Here is a 26,153-nt window from a genome sequence, read left to right as displayed (position 1 = left end):
TAAATATACTCTCGACTATTTTTTGGTTTATTCCTCATTAAATAAAAATGCCTTGACAAAAACGACCAAAATATCTGTGAAAAATAACTAAACTTACCAACCGAAGCATTAACAGGTTTTATGTGAAAATTCCACCATTACTGTTGACTAAATCACTATGTATCACTGGTATTTCATGAACAGCATGCATGCATTTAGTGCAATTCGTAAGTGAATTTCATGGTATGTAATGTTAATATTTATAGTGGCTAACCTTAAAAAACTGGTTATGAATGCACCAACCTAATCTTCTCGATTGCTTCCATTAAAAGGCTCTATAGTACCAAAACTGAAGAGTTTGATTAGCTACTTACCCACGGGTGTAACCACTTCTTTAAAGGTTGTCTCATACGAAATTTCAACAATTTATATTGATCTGTTAGGCAATTTAGTTGTTTCTATGACTTCTCTGAGTATATCGTCGAAAATTTTTCTGCTCAGGCGATACAAGATTATCTATGGAAGTGTTTCGTAAGTGACAGTGTCATATGTTATGTTCTGTGGGCTGTGAATGTGTTTTGTCTTCTTTGTTCTTGATAGTTTTTATGGATAACTTACCTACAGGTGTATCCATTTCTTCGTGTATTTCTTCAAAAGCGCCATCTTTACACTTAACTTGGCGTTTCTTTGTTTTGTCAGGACGCGTTTTACCAGTTTCAGTCTGAACCTCGGTAATTTGGACTGTATCGGTAGATTCTTCGATAAGGGTTGCTTGCTCTGGCGATATTTGTTTGTCTGTGAGTGGAAGTGGTTCGTCAGTGACAGTATAATCTATAATGTCATGTGGCATGCGAATGTATTTTGAATTTTTTGTGCGTTTTTTGGTAGTTTTGATGGTCAACTTACCCTCAGGGGAATCGATTTCTGCGACGGTTGTCTCTTCCGGAACTTCAACCACATCTACCGATGTGTCGGGCAGCTCTGTTGTTTCTGTGATTTCGTGTATTTCTTCAACCGTGCCATCTTTACCCTTGACTCTGCGTTTCTTTGTTTTGGAGGTTCGCTTTTCACCAGTTTCAGTCTGTAACTCTGTAATTTGGACTGTGTCGGGAGATTCTTCGATAAGGGTTGCTTGCTCTGGCGATACGAGTTTGTCTGTAAATAGAAGTGTTTCGTCTGTGAGAGTTTCGTCTGTTATGTCATGTGGCGTTCGAATGTGTTTTGTCTTCTTTGTGCGTTTTTTGGTAGTTTTGATAACCAACTTACCCTCAGGCGTATCAATTTCTTCGACGGTTGTCTCGTCCGGTACTTCAACCACTTCTACCGATGTGTCGGGCAACTCGGATATTACTGTGATTTCGTGAATTTCTTCAACAGCGCCATCTTTACCCTTGACTCGACGTTTCTTTGTTTTGACGGTACGCGTTTCACCAGTTTCAGTCTGAACCTCTGTAATTTGGACTGTGTCGGGAGATTCTTCGAGAATGGTTGCTTGCTCCGGCGATACTTGCTTATCAGCTAGTGGAAGTGTTTCGTCTGTGACAGTGTCATCTGTTATGTCATGTGGCGTTGGAATGTGTTTTGTCTTCTTTGTGCGTTTTTTGGTAGTTTTGATAACCAACTTACCCTCAGGTGTATTGATTTCTTCGACGGTTGTCTCTTCCGGTACTTCAACCACTTCTACCGACGTGTCGGGCAACTCGGTTATTTCTGTGATTTCGTGTATTTCTTCAACAGCGCCATCTTTACCCTTGACTCGACGTTTCTTTGTTTTGACGGTACGCGTTTCACCAGTTTCAGTCTGAACCTCTGTAATTTGGACTGTGTCTGGAGATTCTTCGATAATGGTTGCTTGCTCCGGCGATACTTGCTTATCAGCTAGTGGAAGTGTTTCGTCTGTGACAGTGTCATCTGTTATGTCATGTGGCGTTCGAATTTGTTTTGTCTTCTTTGTGCGTTTTTTGGTAGTTTTGATAACCAACTTACCCTCAGGTGTATCGATTTCTTCGACGGTTGTCTCTTCCGGTATTTCAACCACTTCTACCGACGTGTCGGGCAACTCGGTTATTTCTGTGATTTCGTGAATTTCTTCAACAGCGCCATCTTTACCCTTGACTCGACGTTTCTTTGTTTTGACGGTACGCGTTTCACCAGTTTCAGTCTGAACCTCTGTAATTTGGACTGTGTCTGGAGATTCTTCGATAATGGTTGCTTGCTCCGGCGATACTAGTTTGTCTGTAAGTGGAAGAGTTTCGTCTATGACAGTGTCGTCTGTTATGTCATGTGGCGTTCGAATGTGTTTTGTCTTCTTTGTGCGTTTTTTGGTAGTTTTGATAGTCAACTTACCCTCAGGTGTATCGATTTCTTCGACGGTTGTCTCTTCCGGAATTTCAACCACTTCTACCGACGTGTCGGGTAACTCGGTTGTTTCTGCTATTTCGTGTATTTCTTCAACAGCGCCATCTTTACCCTTGACTCGACGTTTCTTTGTTTTGACGGTACGCGTTTCACCAGTTTCAGTCTGAACCTCTGTAATTTGGACTGTGTCTGGAGATTCTTCGATAATGGTTGCTTGCTCCGGCGATACTTGCTTGTCAGCTAGTGGAAGTGTTTCGTCTGAGACGGTGTCATCTGTTATGTCATGTGGCGTTCGAATGTGTTTTGTCTTCTTTGTGCGTTTTTTGGTAGTTTTGATAACCAACTTACCCTCAGGTGTATCGATTTCTTCGACGGATGTCTCTTCCGGTACTTCAACCACTTCTACCGACGTGTCGGGCAACTCGGTTATTTCTGTGATTTCGTGTATTTCTTCAACAGCGCCATCTTTATCCTTGACTCGACGTTTCTTTGTTTTGACGGTACGCGTTTCACCAGTTTCAGTCTGAACCTCTGTAATTTGGACTGTGTCTGGAGATTCTTCGATAATGGTTACTTGCTCCGGCGATACTTGCTTATCAGCTAGTGGAAGTGTTTCGTCTGTGACAGTGTCACCTGTTATGTCATGTGGCGGTCGAATGTGTTTTGACTTCTTTGTGCGTTTTTTGGTAGTTTTGATAGTCAACTTACCCTCAGGTGTATCGATTTCTTCGACGGTTGTCTCGTCCGGTACTTCAACCACTTCTACCGACGTGTCGGGCAACTCGGTTATTTCTGTGATTTCGTGTATTTCTTCAACAGCGCCATCTTTATCCTTGACTCGACGTTTCTTTATTTTGACGGTACGCGTTTCACCAGTTTCAGTCTGAACCTCTATAATTTGGACTGTGTCTGGAGATTCTTCGATAATGGTTGCTTGCTCCGGCGATACTAGTTTGTCTGTAAGTGGAAGAGTTTCGTCTGTGACAGTGTCGTCTGTTATGTCATGTGGCGTTCGAATGTGTTTTGTCTTCTTTGTGCGTTTTTTGGTAGTTTTGATAGTCAACTTACCCTCAGGTGTATCGATTTCTTCGACGGTTGTCTCGTCCGGTACTTCAACCACTTCTACCGACGTGTCGGGCAACTCGGTTATTTCTGTGATTTCGTGTATTTCTTCAACAGCGCCATCTTTACCCTTGACTCGACGTTTCTTTGTTTTGACGGTACGCGTTTCACCAGTTTCAGTCTGAACCTCTGTAATTTGGACTGTGTCTGGAGATTCTTCGATAATGGTTGCTTGCTCCGGCGATACTTGCATGTCAGCTAGTGGAAGTGTTTCGTCTGTGACAGTGTCATCTGTTATGTCATGTGGCATTCGAATGTGTTTTGTCTTCTTTGTGCGTTTTTTGGTAGTTTTGATAACCAACTTACCCTCAGGTGTATCGATGTCTTCGACGGTTGTCTCGTCCGGTACTTCAACCACTTCTACCGATGTGTCGGGCAACTCGGATATTACTGTGATTTCGTGAATTTCTTCAACAGCGCCATCTTTACCCTTGACTCGACGTTTCTTTGTTTTGACTGTACGCGTTTCACCAGTTTCAGTCTGAACCTCTGTAATTTGGACTGTGTCTGGAGATTCTTCGATAATGGTTGCTTGCTCCGACGATACTAGTTTGTCTGTAAGTGGAAGTGTTTCGTCTGTTATGTCATGTGGCGTTTGAATGTGTTTTGTCTTCTTTGTGCGTTTTTTGGTAGTTTTGATAGTCAACTTACCCTCAGGTGTATCGATTTCTTCGACGGTTGTCTCGTCCGGTACTTCAACCACTTCTACCGACGTGTCGGGCAACTCGGTTATTTCTGTGATTTCGTGTATTTCTTCAACAGTGCCATCTTTACCCTTGACTCGACGTTTCTTTGTTTTGACGGTACGCGTTTCACCAGTTTCAGTCTGAACCTCTGTAATTTGGACTGTGTCTGGAGATTCTTCGATAATGGTTGCTTGCTCCGACGATACTAGTTTGTCTGTAAGTGGAAGTGTTTCGTCTGTGACAGTGTCGTCTGTTATGTCATGTGGCATTCGAATGTGTTTTGTCTTCTTTGTGCGTTTTTTGGTAGTTTTGATAGTCAACTTACCCACAGGTGTATCAATTTCTTCGACGGTTGTCTCGTCCGGTACTGCAACCACTTCTACCGACGTGTCGGGCAACTCGGTTATTTCTGTGATTTCGTGTATTTCTTCAACAGCGCCATCTTTACCCTTGACTCGACGTTTCTTTGTTTTGACGGTACGCGTTTCACCAGTTTCAGTCTGAACCTCTGTAATTTGGACTGTGTCTGGAGATTCTTCGATAATGGTTGCTTGCTCCGGCGATACTTGCTTGTCAGCTAGTGGAAGTGTTTCGTCTGTGACAGTGTCATCTGTTATGTCATGTGGCGTTCGAATGTGTTTTGTCTTCTTTGTGCGTTTTTTGGTAGTTTTGATAACCAACTTACCCTCAGGTGTATCGATTTCTTCGACGGTTGTCTCTTCCGGTACTTCTACCACTTCTACCGACGTGTCGGGCAACTCGGTTATTTCTGTGATTTCGTGTATTTCTTCAACAGCGCCATCTTTACCCTTGACTCGACGTTTCTTTGTTTTGACGGTACGCGTTTCACCAGTTTCAGTCTGAACCTCTGTAATTTGGACTGTGTCTGGAGATTCTTCGATAATGGTTGCTTGCTCCGGCGATACTTGCTTATCAGCTAGTGGAAGTGTTTCGTCTGTGACAGTGTCATCTGTTATGTCATGTGGCGTTCGAATGTGTTTTGACTTCTTTGTGCGTTTTTTGGTAGTTTTGATAACCAACTTACCCTCAGGTGTATCGATTTCTTCGACGGTTGTCTCTTCCGGTACTTCAACCACTTCTACCGACGTGTCGGGCAACTCGGTTATTTCTGTGATTTCGTGAATTTCTTCAACAGCGCCATCTTTACCCTTGACTCGACGTTTCTTTGTTTTGACGGTACGCGTTTCACCAGTTTCAGTCTGAACCTCTGTAATTTGGACTGTGTCTGGAGATTCTTCGATAATGGTTGCTTGCTCCGGCGATACTAGTTTGTCTGTAAGTGGAAGTGTTTCGTCTGTTATGTCATGTGGCGTTTGAATGTGTTTTGTCTTCTTTGTGCGTTTTTTGGTAGTTTTGATAGTCAACTTACCCTCAGGTGTATCGATTTCTTCGACGGTTGTCTCGTCCGGTACTTCAACCACTTCTACCGACGTGTCGGGCAACTCGGTTATTTCTGTGATTTCGTGAATTTCTTCAACAGCGCCATCTTTACCCTTGACTCGACGTTTCTTTGTTTTGACGGTACGCGTTTCACCAGTTTCAGTCTGAACCTCTGTAATTTGGACTGTGTCTGGAGATTCTTCGATAATGGTTGCTTGCTCCGGCGATACTTGCATGTCAGCTAGTGGAAGTGTTTCGTCTGTGACAGTGTCATCTGTTATGTCATGTGGCATTCGAATGTGTTTTGTCTTCTTTGTGCGTTTTTTGGTAGTTTTGATAACCAACTTACCCTCAGGTGTATCGATGTCTTCGACGGTTGTCTCGTCCGGTACTTCAACCACTTCTACCGATGTGTCGGGCAACTCGGATATTACTGTGATTTCGTGAATTTCTTCAACAGCGCCATCTTTACCCTTGACTCGACGTTTTTTTGTTTTGACTGTACGCGTTTCACCAGTTTCAGTCTGAACCTCTGTAATTTGGACTGTGTCTGGAGATTTTTCGATAATGGTTGCTTGCTCCGACGATACTAGTTTGTCTGTAAGTGGAAGTGTTTCGTCTGTTATGTCATGTGGCGTTTGAATGTGTTTTGTCTTCTTTGTGCGTTTTTTGGTAGTTTTGATAGTCAACTTACCCTCAGGTGTATCGATTTCTTCGACGGTTGTCTCGTCCGGTACTTCAACCACTTCTATTGACGTGTCGGGCAACTCGGTTATTTCTGTGATTTCGTGTATTTCTTCAACAGTGCCATCTTTACCCTTGACTCGACGTTTCTTTGTTTTGACGGTACGCGTTTCACCAGTTTCAGTCTGAACCTCTGTAATTTGGACTGTGTCTGGAGATTCTTCGATAATGGTTGCTTGCTCCGGCGATACTTGCATGTCAGCTAGTGGAAGTGTTTCGTCTGTGACAGTGTCATCTGTTATGTCATGTGGCGTTCGAATGTGTTTTGTCTTCTTTGTGCGTTTTTTGGTAGTTTTGATAACCAACTTACCCTCAGGTGTATCGATGTCTTCGACGGTTGTCTCGTCCGGTACTTCAACCACTTCTACCGATGTGTCGGGCAACTCGGATATTACTGTGATTTCGTGAATTTCTTCAACAGCGCCATCTTTACCCTTGACTCGACGTTTCTTTGTTTTGACGGTACGCGTTTCACCAGTTTCAGTCTGAACCTCTGTAATTTGGACTGTGTCTGGAGATTCTTCGATAATGGTTGCTTGCTCCGACGATACTAGTTTGTCTGTAAGTGGAAGTGTTTCGTCTGTGACAGTGTCGTCTGTTATGTCATGTGGCATTCGAATGTGTTTTGTCTTCTTTGTGCGTTTTTTGGTAGTTTTGATAGTCAACTTACCCACAGGTGTATCAATTTCTTCGACGGTTGTCTCGTCCGGTACTTCAACCACTTCTACCGACGTGTCGGGCAACTCGGTTATTTCTGTGATTTCGTGTATTTCTTCAACAGCGCCATCTTTACCCTTGACTCGACGTTTCTTTGTTTTGACGGTACGCGTTTCACCAGTTTCAGTCTGAACCTCTGTAATTTGGACTGTGTCTGGAGATTCTTCGATAATGGTTGCTTGCTCCGGCGATACTTGCTTGTCAGCTAGTGGAAGTGTTTCGTCTGTGATAGTGTCATCTGTTATGTCATGTGGCGTTCGAATGTGTTTTGTCTTCTTTGTGCGTTTTTTGGTAGTTTTGATAACCAACTTACCCTCAGGTGTATCGATTTCTTCGACGGTTGTCTCTTCCGGTACTTCAACCACTTCTACCGACGTGTCGGGCAACTCGGTTATTTCTGTGATTTCGTGTATTTCTTCAACAGCTCCATCTTTACCCTTGACTCGACGTTTCTTTGTTTTGACGGTACGCGTTTCACCAGTTTCAGTCTGAACCTCTGTAATTTGGACTGTGTCTGGAGATTCTTCGATAATGGTTGCTTGCTCCGGCGATACTTGCTTATCAGCTAGTGGAAGTGTTTCGTCTGTGACAGTGTCATCTGTTATGTCATGTGGCGTTCGAATGTGTTTTGACTTCTTTGTGCGTTTTTTGGTAGTTTTGATAACCAACTTACCCTCAGGTGTATCGATTTCTTCGACGGTTGTCTCTTCCGGTACTTCAACCACTTCTACCGACGTGTCGGGCAACTCGGTTATTTCTGTGATTTCGTGAATTTCTTCAACAGCGCCATCTTTACCCTTGACTCGACGTTTCTTTGTTTTGACGGTACGCGTTTCACCAGTTTCAGTCTGAACCTCTGTAATTTGGACTGTGTCTGGAGATTCTTCGATAATGGTTGCTTGCTCCGGCGACACTAGTTTGTCTGTAAGTGGAAGTGTTTCGTCTGTTATGTCATGTGGCGTTTGAATGTGTTTTGTCTTCTTTGTGCGTTTTTTGGTAGTTTTGATAGTCAACTTACCCTCAGGTGTATCGATTTCTTCGACGGTTGTCTCGTCCGGTACTTCAACCACTTCTACCGACGTGTCGGGCAACTCGGTTATTTCTGTGATTTCGTGAATTTCTTCAACAGCGCCATCTTTACCCTTGACTCGACGTTTCTTTGTTTTGACGGTACGCGTTTCACCAGTTTCAGTCTGAACCTCTGTAATTTGGACTGTGTCGGGAGATTCTTCGATAATGGTTGCTTGCTCCGGCGATACTTGCTTATCAGCTAGTGGAAGTGTTTCGTCTGTGACAGTGTCATCTGTTATGTCATGTGGCGTTCGAATGTGTTTTGACTTCTTTGTGCGTTTTTTGGTAGTTTTGATAACCAACTTACCCTCAGGTGTATCGATTTCTTCGACGGTTGTCTCTTCCGGTACTTCAACCACTTCTACCGACGTGTCGGGCAACTCGGTTATTTCTGTGATTTCGTGAATTTCTTCAACAGCGCCATCTTTACCCTTGACTCGACGTTTCTTTGTTTTGACGGTACGCGTTTCACCAGTTTCAGTCTGAACCTCTGTAATTTGGACTGTGTCTGGAGATTCTTCGATAATGGTTGCTTGCTCCGGCGATACTAGTTTGTCTGTAAGTGGAAGTGTTTCGTCTGTTATGTCATGTGGCGTTTGAATGTGTTTTGTCTTCTTTGTGCGTTTTTTGGTAGTTTTGATAGTCAACTTACCCTCAGGTGTATCGATTTCTTCGACGGTTGTCTCGTCCGGTACTTCAACCACTTCTACCGACGTGTCGGGCAACTCGGTTATTTCTGTGATTTCGTGAATTTCTTCAACAGCGCCATCTTTACCCTTGACTCGACGTTTCTTTGTTTTGACGGTACGCGTTTCACCAGTTTCAGTCTGAACCTCTGTAATTTGGACTGTGTCGGGAGATTCTTCGATAATGGTTGCTTGCTCCGGCGATACTTGCTTATTAGCTAGTGGAAGTGTTTCGTCTGTGACAGTGTCATCTGTTATGTCATGTGGCGTTCGAATGTGTTTTGTCTTCTTTGTGCGTTTTTTGGTAGTTTTGATAACCAACTTACCCTCAGGTGTATCGATTTCTTCGACGGTTGTCTCTTCCGGTACTTCAACCACTTCTACCGACGTGTCGGGCAACTCGGTTATTTCTGTGATTTCGTGTATTTCTTCAACAGCGCCATCTTTACCCTTGACTCGACGTTTCTTTGTTTTGACGGTACGCGTTTCACCAGTTTCAGTCTGAACCTCTGTAATTTGGACTGTGTCTGGAGATTCTTCGATAATAGTTGCTTGCTCCGGCGATACTTGCTTGTCAGCTAGTGGAAGTGTTTCGTCTGTGACAGTGTCATCTGTTATGTCATGTGGCGTTCGAATGTGTTTTGTCTTCTTTGTGCGTTTTTTGGTAGTTTTGATAACCAACTTACCCTCAGGTGTATCGATTTCTTCGACGGTTGTCTCTTCCGGTACTTCTACCACTTCTACCGACGTGTCGGGCAACTCGGTTATTTCTGTGATTTCGTGTATTTCTTCAACAGCTCCATCTTTACCCTTGACTCGACGTTTCTTTGTTTTGACGGTACGCGTTTCACCAGTTTCAGTCTGAACCTCTGTAATTTGGACTGTGTCTGGAGATTCTTCGATAATGGTTGCTTGCTCCGGCGATACTTGCTTATCAGCTAGTGGAAGTGTTTCGTCTGTGACAGTGTCATCTGTTATGTCATGTGGCGTTCGAATGTGTTTTGACTTCTTTGTGCGTTTTTTGGTAGTTTTGATAACCAACTTACCCTCAGGTGTATCGATTTCTTCGACGGTTGTCTCGTCCGGTACTTCAACCACTTCTACCGACGTGTCGGGCAACTCGGTTATTTCTGTGATTTCGTGAATTTCTTCAACAGCGCCATCTTTACCCTTGACTCGACGTTTCTTTGTTTTGACGGTACGCGTTTCACCAGTTTCAGTCTGAACCTCTGTAATTTGGACTGTGTCTGGAGATTCTTCGATAATGGTTGCTTGCTCCGGCGATACTAGTTTGTCTGTAAGTGGAAGTGTTTCGTCTGTTATGTCATGTGGCGTTTGAATGTGTTTTGTCTTCTTTGTGCGTTTTTTGGTAGTTTTGATAACCAACTTACCCTCAGGTGTATCGATTTCTTCGACGGTTGTCTCTTCCGGTACTTCAACCACTTCTACCGACGTGTCGGGCAACTCGGTTATTTCTGTGATTTCGTGAATTTCTTCAACAGCGCCATCTTTACCCTTGACTCGACGTTTCTTTGTTTTGACGGTACGCGTTTCACCAGTTTCAGTCTGAACCTCTGTAATTTGGACTGTGTCTGGAGATTCTTCGATAATGGTTGCTTGCTCCGGCGATACTAGTTTGTCTGTAAGTGGAAGTGTTTCGTCTGTTATGTCATGTGGCGTTTGAATGTGTTTTGTCTTCTTTGTGCGTTTTTTGGTAGTTTTGATAGTCAACTTACCCTCAGGTGTATCGATTTCTTCGACGGTTGTCTCGTCCGGTACTTCAACCACTTCTACCGACGTGTCGGGCAACTCGGTTATTTCTGTGATTTCGTGAATTTCTTCAACAGCGCCATCTTTACCCTTGACTCGACGTTTCTTTGTTTTGACGGTACGCGTTTCACCAGTTTCAGTCTGAACCTCTGTAATTTGGACTGTGTCGGGAGATTCTTCGATAATGGTTGCTTGCTCCGGCGATACTTGCTTATCAGCTAGTGGAAGTGTTTCGTCTGTGACAGTGTCATCTGTTATGTCATGTGGCGTTCGAATGTGTTTTGTCTTCTTTGTGCGTTTTTTGGTAGTTTTGATAACCAACTTACCCTCAGGTGTATCGATTTCATCGACGGTTGTCTCTTCCGGTATTTCAACCACTTCTACCGACGTGTCGGGCAACTCGGTTATTTCTGTGATTTCGTGAATTTCTTCAACAGCGCCATCTTTACCCTTGACTCGACGTTTCTTTGTTTTGAGGGTACGCGTTTCACCAGTTTCAGTCTGAACCTCTGTAATTTGGACTGTGTCTGGAGATTCTTCGATAATGGTTGCTTGCTCCGGCGATACTAGTTTGTCTGTAAGTGGAAGTGTTTCGTCTGTTATGTCATGTGGAGTTTTGATAACCAACTTACCCTCAGGTGTATCGATTTCTTCGACGGTTGTCTCTTCCGGTATTTCAACCACTTCTACCGACGTGTCGGGCAACTCGGTTATTTCTGTGATTTCGTGTATTTCTTCAACAGCGCCATCATTACCCTTGACTCGACGTTTCTTTGTTTTGACAGTACGCGTTTCACCGGTTTCAGTATGAACCTCTGTAATTTGGACTGTGTCTGGAGATTCTTCGATAATGGTTGCTTGCTCCGGCGATATTTGCTTATCAGCTAGTGGAAGTTTTTCGTCTGTGACAGTGTCATCTGTTATGTCATGTGGCGTTCGAATGTGTTTTGTCTTCTTTGTGCGTTTTTTGGTAGTTTTGATAACCAACTTACCCTCAGGTGTATCGATTTCTTCGACGGTTGTCTCTTCCGGTACTTCAACCACTTCTACCGACGTGTCGGGCAACTCGGTTATTTCTGTGATTTCGTGAATTTCTTCAACAGCGCCATCTTTACCCTTGACTCGACGTTTCTTTGTTTTGACGGTACGCGTTTCACCAGTTTCAGTCTGAACCTCTGTAATTTGGACTGTGTCTGGAGATTCTTCGATAATAGTTGCTTGCTCCGGCGATACTTGCTTATCAGCTAGTGGAAGTGTTTCGTCTGTGACAGTGTCGTCTGTTATGTCATGTGGCGTTCGAATGTGTTTTGTCTTCTTTGTGCGTTTTTTGGTAGTTTTGATAGTCAACTTACCCTCAGGTGTATCGATTTCTTCGACGGTTGTCTCTTCCGGGACTTCCACCACTTCTACCGACGTGTCGGGCAACTCAGTTGTTTCAGTGATTTCGTGTATTTCTTCAACAGCGCCATCTTTACCCTTGACTCGACGTTTCTTTGTTTTGACGGTACGCATTTCACCGGTTTCGGTATGAACCTCTGTAATTTGGACTGTGTCGGGAGATTCTTCGATAAGGGTTGCTTGCTCTGGCGATAATTGCTCGTCAGTAAGAGGAAGTGTTTCGTCTGTGACAGTGTCGTCTGTTATGTCATGTGGCGTTCGAATGTGTTTTGTCTTCTTTGTGCGTTTTTTGGTAGTTTTGATAGTCAACTTACCCTCAGGTGTATCGATTTCTTCGACGGTTATCTCGTCTGGTACTTCAACCACTTCTACTGACGTGTCGGGCAACTCGTTTATTTCTGTGATTTCGTGTATTTCTTCAACAGCGCCGTCTTTACCCTTGACTCGACGTTTCTTTGTTTTGAGGGTACGCGTTTCACCAGTTTCAGTCTGAACCTCTGTAATTTGGACTGTGTCGGGAGATTCTTCGTTAATGGTTGCTTGCTCTGGCGATACTTGCTTGTCTGTAAGTGGAAGAGTTTCGTCTGTGACAGTGTCCTCTGTTATGTCCTGTGGCATTCGAATGTGTTTTGTCTTCTTTGTGCGTTTTTTGGTAGTTTTGATAGTCAACTTACCCTCAGGTGTATCGATTTCTTCGACGGTTGTCTCTTCCGGAACTTCCACCACTTCTACCGACGTGTCGGGCAACTCAGTTGTTTCAGTGATTTCGTGTATTTCTTCAACAGCGCCATCTTTACCCTTGACTCGACGTTTCTTTGTTTTGACGGTACGCATTTCACCGGTTTCGGTATGAACCTCTGTAATTTGGACTGTGTCGGGAGATTCTTCGATAAGGGTTGCTTGCTCTGGCGATAATTGCTCGTCAGTAAGAGGAAGTGTTTCGTCTGTGACAGTGTCGTCTGTTATGTCATGTGGCGTTCGAATGTGTTTTGTCTTCTTTGTGCGTTTTTTGGTAGTTTTGATAGTCAACTTACCCTCAGGTGTATGGATTTCTTCGACGGTTGTCTCTTCCGGAATTTCGACCACTTCTACCGACGTGTCGGGTAACTCGGTTGTTTCTGCGATTTCGTGTATTTCTTCAACAGCGCCATCTTTACCCTTGACTCGACGTTTCTTTGTTTTAACGGTACGCGTTTCACCAGTTTCAGTCTGAACCTCTGTAATTTGGACTGTGTCGGGAGATTCTTCGGTAAGGGTTGCTTGCTCTGTCGATACTTGTTTGTCTGTAAGTGGAAGAGTTTCGTCTGTGACAGTGTCCTTTGTTATGTCCTGTGGCGTTCGAATGTGTTTTGTCTTCTTTGTGCGTTTTTTGGTAGTTTTGATAACCAACTTACCCTCAGGTGTATCGATTTCTTCGACGGTTGTCTCTTCCGGTACTTCAACCACTTCTACCGACGTGTCGGGCAACTCGGTTATTTCTGTGATTTCGTGTATTTCTTCAAAAGCGCCGTCTTTACCCTTGACTCGACGTTTCTTTGTTTTAACGGTACGCGTTTCACCATTTTCAGTCTGAACCTCTGTAATTTGGACTGTGTCGGGAGATTCTTCGGTAAGGGTTGCTTGCTCTGGCGATACTTGCTCGTCAGTAAGAGGAAGTGTTTCGTCTGTGACAGTGTCTTCTGTTATGTCTTGTGGCATTAGAATGTGTTTTGTCTTCTTTGTGCATTTTTTGGTAGTTTTGATAGTCAACTTACCCTCAGGTGTATCGATTTCTTCGACGGTTGTCTCTTCCGGGACTTCCACCACTTCTACCGACGTGTCGGGCAACTCAGTTGTTTCAGTGATTTCGTGTATTTCTTCAACAGCGCCATCTTTACCCTTGACTCGACGTTTCTTTGTTTTGACGGTACGCATTTCACCGGTTTCGGTATGAACCTCTGTAATTTGGACTGTGTCGGGAGATTCTTCGATAAGGGTTGCTTGCTCTGGCGATAATTGCTCGTCAGTAAGAGGAAGTGTTTCGTCTGTGACAGTGTCGTCTGTTATGTCATGTGGCGTTCGAATGTGTTTTGTCTTCTTTGTGCGTTTTTTGGTAGTTTTGATAGTCAACTTACCCTCAGGTGTATCGATTTCTTCGACGGTTATCTCGTCTGGTACTTCAACCACTTCTACTGACGTGTCGGGCAACTCGTTTATTTCCGTGATTTCGTGTATTTCTTCAACAGCGCCGTCTTTACCCTTGACTCGACGTTTCTTTGTTTTGAGGGTACGCGTTTCACCAGTTTCAGTCTGAACCTCTGTAATTTGGACTGTGTCGGGAGATTCTTCGTTAATGGTTGCTTGCTCTGGCGATACTTGCTTGTCTGTAAGTGGAAGAGTTTCGTCTGTGACAGTGTCCTCTGTTATGTCCTGTGGCGTTCGAATGTGTTTTGTCTTCTTTGTGCGTTTTTTGGTAGTTTTGATAGTCAATTTACCCTCAGGTGTATCGATTTCTTCGACGGTTGTCTCTTCCGGAACTTCCACCACTTCTACCGACGTGTCGGGCAACTCAGTTGTTTCAGTGATTTCGTGTATTTCTTCAACAGCGCCATCTTTACCCTTGACTCGACGTTTCTTTGTTTTGACGGTACGCATTTCACCGGTTTCAGTATGAACCTCTGTAATTTGGACTGTGTCGGGAGATTCTTCGATAAGGGTTGCTTGCTCTGGCGATAATTGCTCGTCAGTAAGAGGAAGTGTTTCGTCTGTGACAGTGTCGTCTGTTATGTCATGTGGCGTTCGAATGTGTTTTGTCTTCTTTGTGCGTTTTTTGGTAGTTTTGATAGTCAACTTACCCTCAGGTGTATGGATTTCTTCGACGGTTGTCTCTTCCGGAATTTCGACCACTTCTACCGACGTGTCGGGTAACTCGGTTGTTTCTGCGATTTCGTGTATTTCTTCAACAGCGCCATCTTTACCCTTGACTCGACGTTTCTTTGTTTTAACGGTACGCGTTTCACCAGTTTCAGTCTGAACCTCTGTAATTTGGACTGTGTCGGGAGATTCTTCGGTAAGGGTTGCTTGCTCTGTCGATACTTGTTTGTCTGTAAGTGGAAGAGTTTCGTCTGTGACAGTGTCCTTTGTTATGTCCTGTGGCGTTCGAATGTGTTTTGTCTTCTTTGTGCGTTTTTTGGTAGTTTTGATAACCAACTTACCCTCAGGTGTATCGATTTCTTCGACGGTTGTCTCTTCCGGTACTTCAACCACTTCTACCGACGTGTCGGGCAACTCGGTTATTTCTGTGATTTCGTGTATTTCTTCAAAAGCGCCGTCTTTACCCTTGACTCGACGTTTCTTTGTTTTAACGGTACGCGTTTCACCATTTTCAGTCTGAACCTCTGTAATTTGGACTGTGTCGGGAGATTCTTCGGTAAGGGTTGCTTGCTCTGGCGATACTTGCTCGTCAGTAAGAGGAAGTGTTTCGTCTGTGACAGTGTCTTCTGTTATGTCTTGTGGCATTAGAATGTGTTTTGTCTTCTTTGTGCATTTTTTGGTAGTTTTGATAGTCAACTTACCCTCAGGTGTATCGATTTCTTCGACGGTTGTCTCTTCCGGGACTTCCACCACTTCTACCGACGTGTCGGGCAATTCAGTTGTTTCAGTGATTTCGTGTATTTCTTCAACAGCGCCATCTTTACCCTTGACTCGACGTTTCTTTGTTTTGACGGTACGCATTTCACCGGTTTCGGTATGAACCTCTGTAATTTGGACTGTGTCGGGAGATTCTTCGATAAGGGTTGCTTGCTCTGGCGATAATTGCTCGTCAGTAAGAGGAAGTGTTTCGTCTGTGACAGTGTCGTCTGTTATGTCATGTGGCGTTCGAATGTGTTTTGTCTTCTTTGTGCGTTTTTTGGTAGTTTTGATAGTCAACTTACCCTCAGGTGTATCGATTTCTTCGACGGTTATCTCGTCTGGTACTTCAACCACTTCTACTGACGTGTCGGGCAACTCGTTTATTTCCGTGATTTCGTGTATTTCTTCAACAGCGCCGTCTTTACCCTTGACTCGACGTTTCTTTGTTTTGAGGGTACGCGTTTCACCAGTTTCAGTCTGAACCTCTGTAATTTGGACTGTGTCGGGAGATTCTTCGTTAATGGTTGCTTGCTCTGGCGATACTTGCTTGTCTGTAAGTGGAAGAGTTTCGTCTGTGACAGTGTCCTCTGTTATGTCCTGTGGCATTCGAATGTGTTTTGTCTTCTTTGTGCGTTTTTTGGTAGTTTTGATAGTCAATTTACCCTCAGGTGTATCGATTTCTTCGACGGTTGTCTCTTCCGGAACTTCCACCACTTCTACCGACGTGTCGGGCAACTCAGTTGTTTCAGTGATTTCGTGTATTTCTTCAACAGCGCCATCTTTACCCTTGACTCGACGTTTCTTTGTTTTGACGGTACGCATTTCACCGGTTTCGGTATGAACCTCTGTAATTTGGACTGTGTCGGGAGATTCTTCGATAAGGGTTGCTTGCTCTGGCGATAATTGCTCGTCAGTAAGAGGAAGTGTTTCGTCTGTGACAGTGTCGTCTGTTTTGTCCTGTGGCGTTTGAATGTGTTTTGTCTTCTTTATGCGTTTTTTGGTAGGTTTGATTGTCAAATTACCATCAGGTGTATCGATTTCTTCGACGGTTGTCTCTTCCGGAATTTTGACCACTTCTACCGACGTGTCGGGCAACTCAGTTGTTTCAGTGATTTCGTGTATTTCTTCAACAGCGCCGTCTTTACCCTTGACTCTACGTTTCTTTGTTTTGACGGTACGCGTTTCACCAGTTTCAGTATGAACCTCTGTAATTTGGACTGTGTCTGGAGATTCTTCGATAATGGTTGCTTGCTCCGGCGATACTAGTTTGTCAGCTAGTGGAAGTGTTTCGTCAGTGACAGTGTCGTCTGTTATGTCCTGTGGCGTTCGAATGTGTTTTGTCTTCTTTGTACGTTTTTTGGTAGTTGTGATAGTCAACTTACCCTCAGGTGTATCGATTTCTTCGACGGTTGTCTCTTCCGGAATTTCGAACACTTCTACCGACGTGTCGGGCAACTCAGTTGTTTCTGTGATTTCGTGTATTTCTTCAACAGCGCCATCTTTACCCTTGACTCGACGTTTCTTTGTTTTGACGGTACGCATTTCACCGGTTTCGGTATGAACCTCTGTAATTTGGACTGTGTCGGGAGATTCTTCGATAAGGGTTGCTTGCTCTGGCGATACTTGCTTTTCAGTTAGAGGAATTGTGTCGTCAGTGACAGTGTCTTCTGTTATGTCATGTGGCGTTCGAATGTGTTTTGTCTTCTTTGTACGTTTTTTGGTAGTTTTGATAGTCAACTTACCCTCAGGTGTATTGATTTCTTCGACGGTTGTCTCTTCCGGAATTTCGAACACTTCTACCGATGTGTCGGGCAACTCAGTTGTTTCTGTGATTTCGTGTATTTCTTCAACAGCGCCATCTTTACCCTTGACTCGACGTTTCTTTGTTTTGACGGTACGCGTTTCACCAGTTTCAGTCTGAACCTCTGTAATTTGGACTGTGTCTGGATATTCTTCGATAATGGTTGCTTGCTCCGACGATACTAGTTTGTCTGTAAGTGGAAGTGTTTCGTCTGTGACAGTGTCGTCTGTTATGTCCTGTGGCGTTCGAATGTGTTTTGTCTTCTTTGTACGTTTTTTGGTAGTTTTGATAGTCAACTTACCCTCAGGTGTATCGATTTCTTCGACGGTTGTCTCTTCCGGAACATCAACCACTTCTACCGACGTGTCAGGCAACTCAGTTATTTCTGTGATTTCGTGTATTTCTTCAACAGCGCCATCTTTACCCTTGACTCGACGTTTCTTTGTTTTGACGGTACGCGTTTCACCGGTTTCAGTATGAACCTCTGTAATTTTGACTGTGTCTGGAGATTCTTCGTTAATGGTTGCTTGCTCTGTCGATACTTGCTTTTCAGTTAGAGGAATTGTGTCTTCAGTGACAGTGTCTTCTGTTATGTCATGTGGCGTTCGAATGTGTTTTGTCTTCTTTGTACGTTTTTTGGTAGTTTTGATAGTCAACTTACCCTCAGGTGTATCGATTTCTTCGACGGTTGTCTCTTCCGGAACTTCAACCACTGCTACCGACGTGTCAGGCAACTCAGTTGTTTCTGTGGTTTCGTCTATTTCTTCAACAGCGCCATCTTTACCCTTGACTCGACGTTTCTTTGTTTTGACGGTACGCGTTTCACCGGTTTCAGTATGAACCTCTGTAATTTTGACTGTGTCTGGAGATTCTTCGAAAATGGTTGCTTGCTCCGGCGATATTTGCTTGTCAGCTAGTGGAAGTGTTTCGTCTGTGACAGTGTCTTCTGTTATGTCCTGTGGCGTTCGAATGTGTTTTGTCTTCTTTGTGCGTTTTTTGGTAGTTTTGATAGTCAACTTACCCTCAGGTGTATCGATTTCTTCGACGGTTGTCTCTTCCGGAACTTCAACCACTGCTACCGACGTGTCAGGCAACTCAGTTGTTTCTGTGGTTTCGTCTATTTCTTCAACAGCGCCATCTTTACCCTTGACTCGACGTTTCTTTGTTTTGACGGTACGCGTTTCACCAGTTTCAGTCTGAACCTCTGTAATTTGGACTGTGTCGGGAGATTCTTCGATAAAGGTTGCTTTTTCTGGCGATATTTGCTTGTCAGCTAGTGGAAGTGTTTCGTCTGTGACAGTGTCTTCTGTTATGTCCTGTGGCGTTCGAATGTGTTTTGTCTTCTTTGTGCGTTTTTTGGTAGTTTTGATAGTCAACTTACCCTCAGGTGTATCGATTTCTTCGACGGTTGTCTCTTCCGGAACTTCAACCACTTCTACCGACGTGTCGGGCAACTCGGTTGTTTCTGTGATTTCGTGTATTTCTTCAACAGCGCCATCTTTACCCTTGACTCGACGTTTCTTTGTTTTGACAGTACGCGTTTCACCAGTTTCAGTCTGAACCTCTGTAATATGGACTGTGTCGGGAGATTCTTCGATAAGGGTTGCTTGCTCCGGCGATATTTGCTTGTCAGCTAGTGGAAGTGTTTCGTCTGTGACAGTGTCTTCTGTTATGTCCTGTGGCGTTCGAATGTGTTTTGTCTTCTTTGTGCGTTTTTTGGTAGTTTTGATAGTCAACTTACCCTCAGGTGTATCGATTTCTTCGACGGTTGTCTCTTCCGGAACTTCAACCACTTCTACTGACGTGTCGGGCAACTCGGTTGTTTCAGTGATTTCGTGTATTTCTTCAACAGCGCCGTCTATACCCTTGACTCTACGTTTCTTTGTTTTGACGGTACGCGTTTCACCAGTTTCAGTATGAACCTCTGTAATTTGGACTGTGTCTGGAGATTCTTCGATAATGGTTGCTTGCTCCGGCGATACTAGTTTGTCAGCTAGTGGAAGTGTTTCGTCAGTGACAGTGTCGTCTGTTATGTCCTGTGGCGTTCGAATGTGTTTTGTCTTCTTTGTGCGTTTTTTGGTAGTTTTGATAACCAACTTACCCTCAGGTGTATCGATTTCTTCGACGGTTGTCTCTTCCGGTACTTCAACCACTTCTACCGACGTGTCGGGCAACTCAGTTGTTTCAGTGATTTCGTGTATTTCTTCAACAGCGCCGTCTTTACCCTTGACTCGACGTTTCTTTGTTTTGACGGTACGCGTTTCACCAGTTTCAGTCTGAACCTCTGTAATATGGACTGTGTCGGGAGATTCTTCGATAAGGGTTGCTTGCTCCGGCGATATTTGCTTGTCAGCTAGTGGAAGTGTTTCGTCTGTGACAGTGTCTTCTGTTATGTCATGTGGCGTTCGAATGTGTTTTGTCTTCTTTGTGCGTTTTTTGGTAGTTTTGATAACCAACTTACCCTCAGGTGTATCGATTTCTTCGACGGTTGTCTCTTCCGGTACTTCAACCACTTCTACCGACGTGTCGGGCAACTCAGTTGTTTCAGTGATTTCGTGTATTTCTTCAACAGCGCCGTCTTTACCCTTGACTCGACGTTTCTTTGTTTTGACGGTACGCGTTTCACCAGTTTCAGTCTGAAGCTCTGTAATATGGACTGTGTCGGGAGATTCTTCGATAAGGGTTGCTTGCTCCGGCGATATTTGCTTGTCAGCTAGTGGAAGTGTTTCGTCTGTGACAGTGTCTTCTGTTATGTCATGTGGCGTTCGAATGTGTTTTGTCTTCTTTGTGCGTTTTTTGGTAGTTTTGATTGTCAACTTACCCTCAGGTGTATCGATTTCTTCGACGGTTGTCTCTTCCGGAATTTCGACCACTTCTACCGACGTGTCGGGCAACTCAGTTGTTTCAGTGATTTCGTGTATTTCTTCAACAGCGCCGTCTTTACCCTTGACTCGACGTTTCTTTGTTTTGACGGTACGCGTTTCACCGGTTTCAGTATGAACTTCTGTAATTTGGACTGTGTCTGGAGATTCTTCGATAATGGTTGCTTGCTCCGGCGATTCTAGTTTGTCAGCTAGTGGAAGTGTTTCGTCTGTGACAGTGTCTTCTGTTATGTCCTTTGGCGTTCGAATGTGTTTTGTCTTCTTAGTGCGTTTTTTGGTAGTTTTTATAGTCAACTTACCCTCAGGTGTATCGATTTCTTCGACGGTTGTCTCTTCCGGAACTTCAACCACTTCTACCGACGTGTCGGGCAACTCGGTTGTCTCTGTAATTTCGTGTATTTCTTCAACAGCGCCATCTTTACCCTTGACTCGACGTTTCTTTGTTTTGATGGTACGCGTTTCACCAGTTTCAGTCTGAACCTCTGTAATTTGGACTGTGTCGGGAGATTCTTCGATAAAGGTTGCTTTTTCTGGCGATATTTGCTTGTCAGCTAGTGGAAGTGTTTCGTCAGTAACAGTGTCTTCTGTTATATCCTGTGGCGTTCGAATGTGTTTTATCTTCTTTGTGCGTTTTTTGGTAGTTTTGATAGTCAACTTACCCTCAGGTGTATCGATTTCTTCGACGGTTGTCTCTTCCGGAACTTCAACCACTTCTACCGACGTGTCGGGCAACTCGGTTGTCTCTGTAATTTCGTGTATTTCTTCAACAGCGCCATCTTTACCCTTGACTCGACGTTTCTTTGTTTTGACGGTACGCGTTTCACCGGTTTCAGTATGAACCTCTGTAATTTGGACTGTGTCGGGAGATTGTTCGATAAGGGTTGCTTGCTCTGGCGATACTAGTTTGTCAGCTAGTGGAAGTGTTTCGTCTGTGACAGTGTCTTCTGTTATGTCCTGTGGCGTTCGAATGTGTTTTGTCTTCTTTGTGCGTTTTTTGGTAGTTTTGATAGTCAACTTACCCTCAGGTGTATCGATTTCTTCGACGGTTGTCTCTTCCGGAATTTCGACCACTTCTACCGACGTGTCGGGCAACTCGGTTGTTTCTGTAATTTCGTGTATTTCTTCAACAGCGCCATCTTTACCCTTGATTCGACGTTTCTTAGTTTTGACGGTACGCGTTTCACCAGTTTCAGTCTGAACCTCTGTAATTTGGACTGTGTCGGGAGATTGTTCGATAAGGGTTACTTGCTCTGGCGATACTTGCTCGTCAGTAAGAGGAAGTGTGTCGTCTGTGACAGTGTCTTCTGTTATGTATTTTGGCGTTCGAATGTGTTTTGTCTTCTTTGTGCGTTTTTTGGTAGTTTTTATAGTCAACTTACCCTCAGGTGTATCGATTTCTTCGACGGTTGTCTCTTCCGGAACTTCAACCACTTCTACCGACGTGTCGGGCAACTCGGTTGTTTCTGTGATTTCGTGTATTTCTTCAACAGCGCCATCTTTACCCTTGACTCGACGTTTCTTTGTTTTGATGGTACGCGTTTCACCAGTTTCAGTCTGAACCTCTGTAATTTGGACTGTGTCGGGAGATTCTTCGATAAAGGTTGCTTTTTCTGGCGATATTTGCTTGTCAGCTAGTGGAAGTGTTTCGTCAGTAACAGTGTCTTCTGTTATATCCTGTGGCGTTCGAATGTGTTTTATCTTCTTTGTGCGTTTTTTGGTAGTTTTGATAGTCAACTTACCCTCAGGTGTATCGATTTCTTCGACGGTTGTCTCTTCCGGAACTTCAACCACTTCTACCGACGTGTCGGGCAACTCGGTTGTCTCTGTAATTTCGTGTATTTCTTCAACAGCGCCATCTTTACCCTTGACTCGACGTTTCTTTGTTTTGACGGTACGCGTTTCACCGGTTTCAGTATGAACCTCTGTAATTTGGACTGTGTCGGGAGATTGTTCGATAAGGGTTGCTTGCTCTGGCGATACTAGTTTGTCAGCTAGTGGAAGTGTTTCGTCTGTGACAGTGTCTTCTGTTATGTCCTGTGGCGTTCGAATGTGTTTTGTCTTCTTTGTGCGTTTTTTGGTAGTTTTGATAGTCAACTTACCCTCAGGTGTATCGATTTCTTCGACGGTTGTCTCTTCCGGAATTTCGACCACTTCTACCGACGTGTCGGGCAACTCGGTTGTTTCTGTGATTTCGTGTATTTCTTCAACAGCGCCATCTTTACCCTTGATTCGACGTTTCTTAGTTTTGACGGTACGCGTTTCACCAGTTTCAGTCTGAACCTCTGTAATTTGGACTGTGTTGGGAGATTGTTCGATAAGGGTTGCTTGCTCTGGCGATACTTGCTCGTCAGTAAGAGGAAGTGTGTCGTCTGTGACAGTGTCTTCTGTTATGTCCTTTGGCGTTCGAATGTGTTTTGTCTTCTTAGTGCGTTTTTTGGTAGTTTTTATAGTCAACTTACCCTCAGGTGTATCGATTTCTTCGACGGTTGTCTCTTCCGGAACTTCAACCACTTCTACCGACGTGTCGGGCAACTCGGTTGTTTCTGTGATTTCGTGTATTTCTTCAACTGCGCCATCTTTACCCTTGACTCGACGTTTCTTTGTTTTGACGGTACGCGTTTCACCAGTTTCAGTCTGAACCTCTGTAATTTGGACTGTGTCGGGAGATTCTTCGAGAATGGTTGCTTGCTCCGGCGATACTTGCTTGTCAGCTAGTGGAAGTGTTTCGTCAGTGACATTGTCTTCTGTTATGTCCTGTGGCGTTCGAATGTGTTTTGTCTTCCTTGTGCGTTTTTTGGTAGTTTTGATAGTCAACTTACCCTCAGGTGTATCGATTTCTTCGACGGTTGTCTCTTCCGGAACTTCAACCACTTCATTCGACGTGTCGGGCAACTCGGTTGTTTCTGTGATTTCGTGTATTTCTTCAACTGCGCCATCTTTACCCTTGACTCGACGTTTCTTTGTTTTGACGGTACGCGTTTCACCAGTTTCAGTCTGAACCTCTGTAATTTGGACTGTGTCGGGAGATTCTTCGAGAATGGTTGCTTGCTCCGGCGATACTTGCTTGTCAGCTAGTGGAAGTGTTTCGTCAGTGACATTGTCTTCTGTTATGTCCTGTGGCGTTCGAATGTGTTTTGTCTTCCTTGTGCGTTTTTTGGTAGTTTTGATAGTCAACTTACCCTCAGGTGTATCGATTTCTTCGACGGTTGTCTCTTCCGGAACTTCAACCACTTCATTCGACGTGTCGGGCAACTCGGTTGTTTCTGTGATTTCGTGTATTTCTTCAACAGCGCCATCTTTACCCTTGACTCGACGTTTCTTTGTTTTGACAGTACGCGTTTCACCAGTTTCAGTCTGAACCTCTGTAATATGGACTATGTCGGGAGATTCTTCGATAAGGGTTGCTTGCTCCGGCGATATTTGCTTGTCAGCTAGTGGAAGTGTTTCGTCTGTGACAGTGTCTTCTGTTATGTCCTTTGGCGTTCGAATGTGTTTTGTCTTCTTTGTGCGTTTTTTGGTAGATTTGATATTCAACTTACCCTCTGGTGTATCGATTTCTTCGACGGTTGTCTCTTCCGGAACTTCAACCACTTCTACCGACGTGTCGGGCAACTCAGTTGTTTCTGTGATTTCGTGTATTTCTTCAGCAGCGCCATCTTTACCCTTGACTCGACGTTTCTTTGTTTTGACGGTACGCGTTTCACCAGTTTCAGTCTGAACCTCTGTAATTTGGACTGTGTCGGGAGATTCTTCGAGAATGGTTGCTTGCTCCGGCGATACTTGCTTGTCAGCTAGTGGAAGTGTTTCGTCAGTGACATTGTCTTCTGTTATGTCCTGTGGCGTTCGAATGTGTTTTGTCTTCCTTGTGCGTTTTTTGGTAGTTTTGATAGTCAACTTACCCTCAGGTGTATCGATTTCTTCGACGGTTGTCTCTTCCGGAACTTCAACCACTTCATTCGACGTGTCGGGCAACTCGGTTGTTTCTGTGATTTCGTGTATTTCTTCAACAGCGCCATCTTTACCCTTGACTCGACGTTTCTTTGTTTTGACAGTACGCGTTTCACCAGTTTCAGTCTGAACCTCTGTAATATGGACTATGTCGGGAGATTCTTCGATAAGGGTTGCTTGCTCCGGCGATATTTGCTTGTCAGCTAGTGGAAGTGTTTCGTCTGTGACAGTGTCTTCTGTTATGTCCTTTGGCGTTCGAATGTGTTTTGTCTTCTTTGTGCGTTTTTTGGTAGTTTTGATAGTCAACTTACCCTCTGGTGTATCGATTTCTTCGACGGTTGTCTCTTCCGGAACTTCAACCACTTCTACCGACGTGTCGGGCAACTCAGTTGTTTCTGTGATTTCGTGTATTTCTTCAACAGCGCCATCTTTACCCTTGACTCGACGTTTCTTTGTTTTGACGGTACGCGTTTCACCAGTTTCAGTCTGAACCTCTGTAATTTGGACTGTGTCGGGAGATTCTTCGATGAGGGTTGCTTGCTCTAGCGATACTTGCTCGTCAGTAAGAGGAAGTGTGTCGTCTGTGACAGTGTCTTCTGTTATGTCCTGTGGCATTCGAATGTGTTTTGTCATCTTTGTGCGTTTTTTCGTAGTTTTGATAGTCAACTTACCCTCTGGTGTATCGATTTCTTCGACGGTTGTCTCTTCCGGAACTTCAACCACTTCTACCGACGTGTCGGGCAACTCAGTTGTTTCTGTGATTTCGTGTATTTCTTCAACAGCGCCATCTTTACCCTTGACTCGACGTTTCTTTGTTTTGACGGTACGCGTTTCACCAGTTTCAGTCTGAACCTCTGTAATTTGGACTGTGTCGGGAGATTCTTTGATAAGGGTTGCTTGCTCCGGCGATATTTGCTTGTCAGCTAGTGGAAGTGTTTCGTCAGTAACAGTTTCTTCTGTTATGTCCTGTGGCGTTCGAATGTGTTTTGTCTTCTTTGTGCGTTTTTTGGTAGTTTTGATAGTCAACTTACCCTCTGGTGTATCGATTTCTTCGACGGTTGTCTCTTCCGGAACTTCAACCACTTCTACCGACGTGTCGGGCAACTCAGTTGTTTCTGTGATTTCGTGTATTTCTTCAACAGCGCCATCTTTACCCTTGACTCGACGTTTCTTTGTTTTGACGGTACGCGTTTCACCAGTTTCAGTCTGAACCTCTGTAATTTGGACTGTGTCGGGAGATTCTTCGATGAGGGTTGCTTGCTCTGGCGATACTTGCTCGTCAGTAAGAGGAAGTGTGTCGTCTGTGACAGTGTCTTCTGTTATGTCCTGTGGCATTCGAATGTGTTTTGTCTTCTTTGTGCGTTTTTTCGTAGTTTTGATAGTCAACTTACCCTCAGGTGTATCGATTTCTTCGACGGTTGTCTCTTCCGGAACTTCAACCACTTCTACCGACGTGTCGGGCAACTCGGTTGTCTCTGTAATTTCGTGTATTTCTTCAACAGCGCCATCTTTACCCTTGACTCGACGTTTCTTTGTTTTGACGGTACGCGTTTCACCAGTTTCAGTCTGAACCTCTGTAATTTGGACTGTGTCGGGAGATTCTTCGATAATGGTTGCTTTTTCTGGCGATATTTGCTTGTCAGCTAGTGGAAGTGTTTCGTCAGTAACAGTTTCTTCTGTTATGTCCTGTGGCGTTCGAATGTGTTTTGTCTTCTTTGTGCGTTTTTTGGTAGTTTTGATAGTCAACTTACCCTCAGGTGTATCGATTTCTTCGACGGTTGTCTCTTCCGGAACTTCAACCCCCTTTTCCGACGTGTCGGGCAACTCGTTTATTTCTGTGATTTCGTGTATTTCTTCAACAGCTCCGTCTTTACCCTTGACTCGACGTTTCTTTGTTTTGACGGTACGCGTTTCACCAGTTTCAGTCTGAACCTCTGTAATTTGGACTGTGTCGGGAGATTCTTCGAGAATGGTTGCT

The 26,153-nt window shown here is 44.1% G+C and overlaps 1 protein-coding gene across 3 annotated transcripts in view; it reads right to left on the bottom strand.

Annotated features, from left to right (window-relative positions):
- LOC123718958 (titin) overlaps positions 1 to 26,153 on the bottom strand; it is a 91,787-nt gene that overhangs the window by 13,009 nt on the left and 52,625 nt on the right. Inside the window, exons 35-66 of one of the 3 annotated variants that reach the window (XM_045675975.1) lie at positions 23,767 to 25,978; positions 22,687 to 23,589; positions 21,607 to 22,521; positions 20,167 to 21,441; positions 19,447 to 19,989; positions 18,367 to 19,335; positions 17,647 to 18,189; positions 17,287 to 17,535; positions 16,927 to 17,109; positions 13,687 to 16,815; positions 12,967 to 13,575; positions 12,247 to 12,789; positions 11,527 to 11,709; positions 11,167 to 11,349; positions 10,861 to 11,109; positions 10,501 to 10,683; positions 10,156 to 10,404; positions 9,811 to 10,059; positions 8,731 to 9,633; positions 8,026 to 8,634; positions 7,321 to 7,863; positions 6,961 to 7,230; positions 6,241 to 6,849; positions 5,896 to 6,078; positions 5,536 to 5,718; positions 4,831 to 5,439; positions 4,061 to 4,359; positions 2,326 to 3,355; positions 1,966 to 2,214; positions 1,246 to 1,788; positions 886 to 1,134; positions 598 to 774 (exon numbers count right to left, since the gene is read on the bottom strand). The exons of the other annotated variants lie outside the window; for them this stretch is intronic. Coding sequence (XP_045531931.1) covers positions 598 to 774; positions 886 to 1,134; positions 1,246 to 1,788; positions 1,966 to 2,214; positions 2,326 to 3,355; positions 4,061 to 4,359; positions 4,831 to 5,439; positions 5,536 to 5,718; positions 5,896 to 6,078; positions 6,241 to 6,849; positions 6,961 to 7,230; positions 7,321 to 7,863; positions 8,026 to 8,634; positions 8,731 to 9,633; positions 9,811 to 10,059; positions 10,156 to 10,404; positions 10,501 to 10,683; positions 10,861 to 11,109; positions 11,167 to 11,349; positions 11,527 to 11,709; positions 12,247 to 12,789; positions 12,967 to 13,575; positions 13,687 to 16,815; positions 16,927 to 17,109; positions 17,287 to 17,535; positions 17,647 to 18,189; positions 18,367 to 19,335; positions 19,447 to 19,989; positions 20,167 to 21,441; positions 21,607 to 22,521; positions 22,687 to 23,589; positions 23,767 to 25,978 — 19,825 coding nt within the window. The remainder of the gene's footprint in view (positions 1 to 597; positions 775 to 885; positions 1,135 to 1,245; positions 1,789 to 1,965; positions 2,215 to 2,325; positions 3,356 to 4,060; positions 4,360 to 4,830; positions 5,440 to 5,535; positions 5,719 to 5,895; positions 6,079 to 6,240; positions 6,850 to 6,960; positions 7,231 to 7,320; positions 7,864 to 8,025; positions 8,635 to 8,730; positions 9,634 to 9,810; positions 10,060 to 10,155; positions 10,405 to 10,500; positions 10,684 to 10,860; positions 11,110 to 11,166; positions 11,350 to 11,526; positions 11,710 to 12,246; positions 12,790 to 12,966; positions 13,576 to 13,686; positions 16,816 to 16,926; positions 17,110 to 17,286; positions 17,536 to 17,646; positions 18,190 to 18,366; positions 19,336 to 19,446; positions 19,990 to 20,166; positions 21,442 to 21,606; positions 22,522 to 22,686; positions 23,590 to 23,766; positions 25,979 to 26,153) is intronic. 3 annotated transcript variants of the gene reach the window in all.

The sequence above is a fragment of the Pieris brassicae genome, chromosome Z (genome assembly GCF_905147105.1).
Source record: "Pieris brassicae chromosome Z, ilPieBrab1.1, whole genome shotgun sequence".
NCBI lineage: Eukaryota > Metazoa > Arthropoda > Insecta > Lepidoptera > Pieridae > Pieris > Pieris brassicae.
This window is presented reverse-complemented; position numbering and strand designations above follow the sequence as displayed.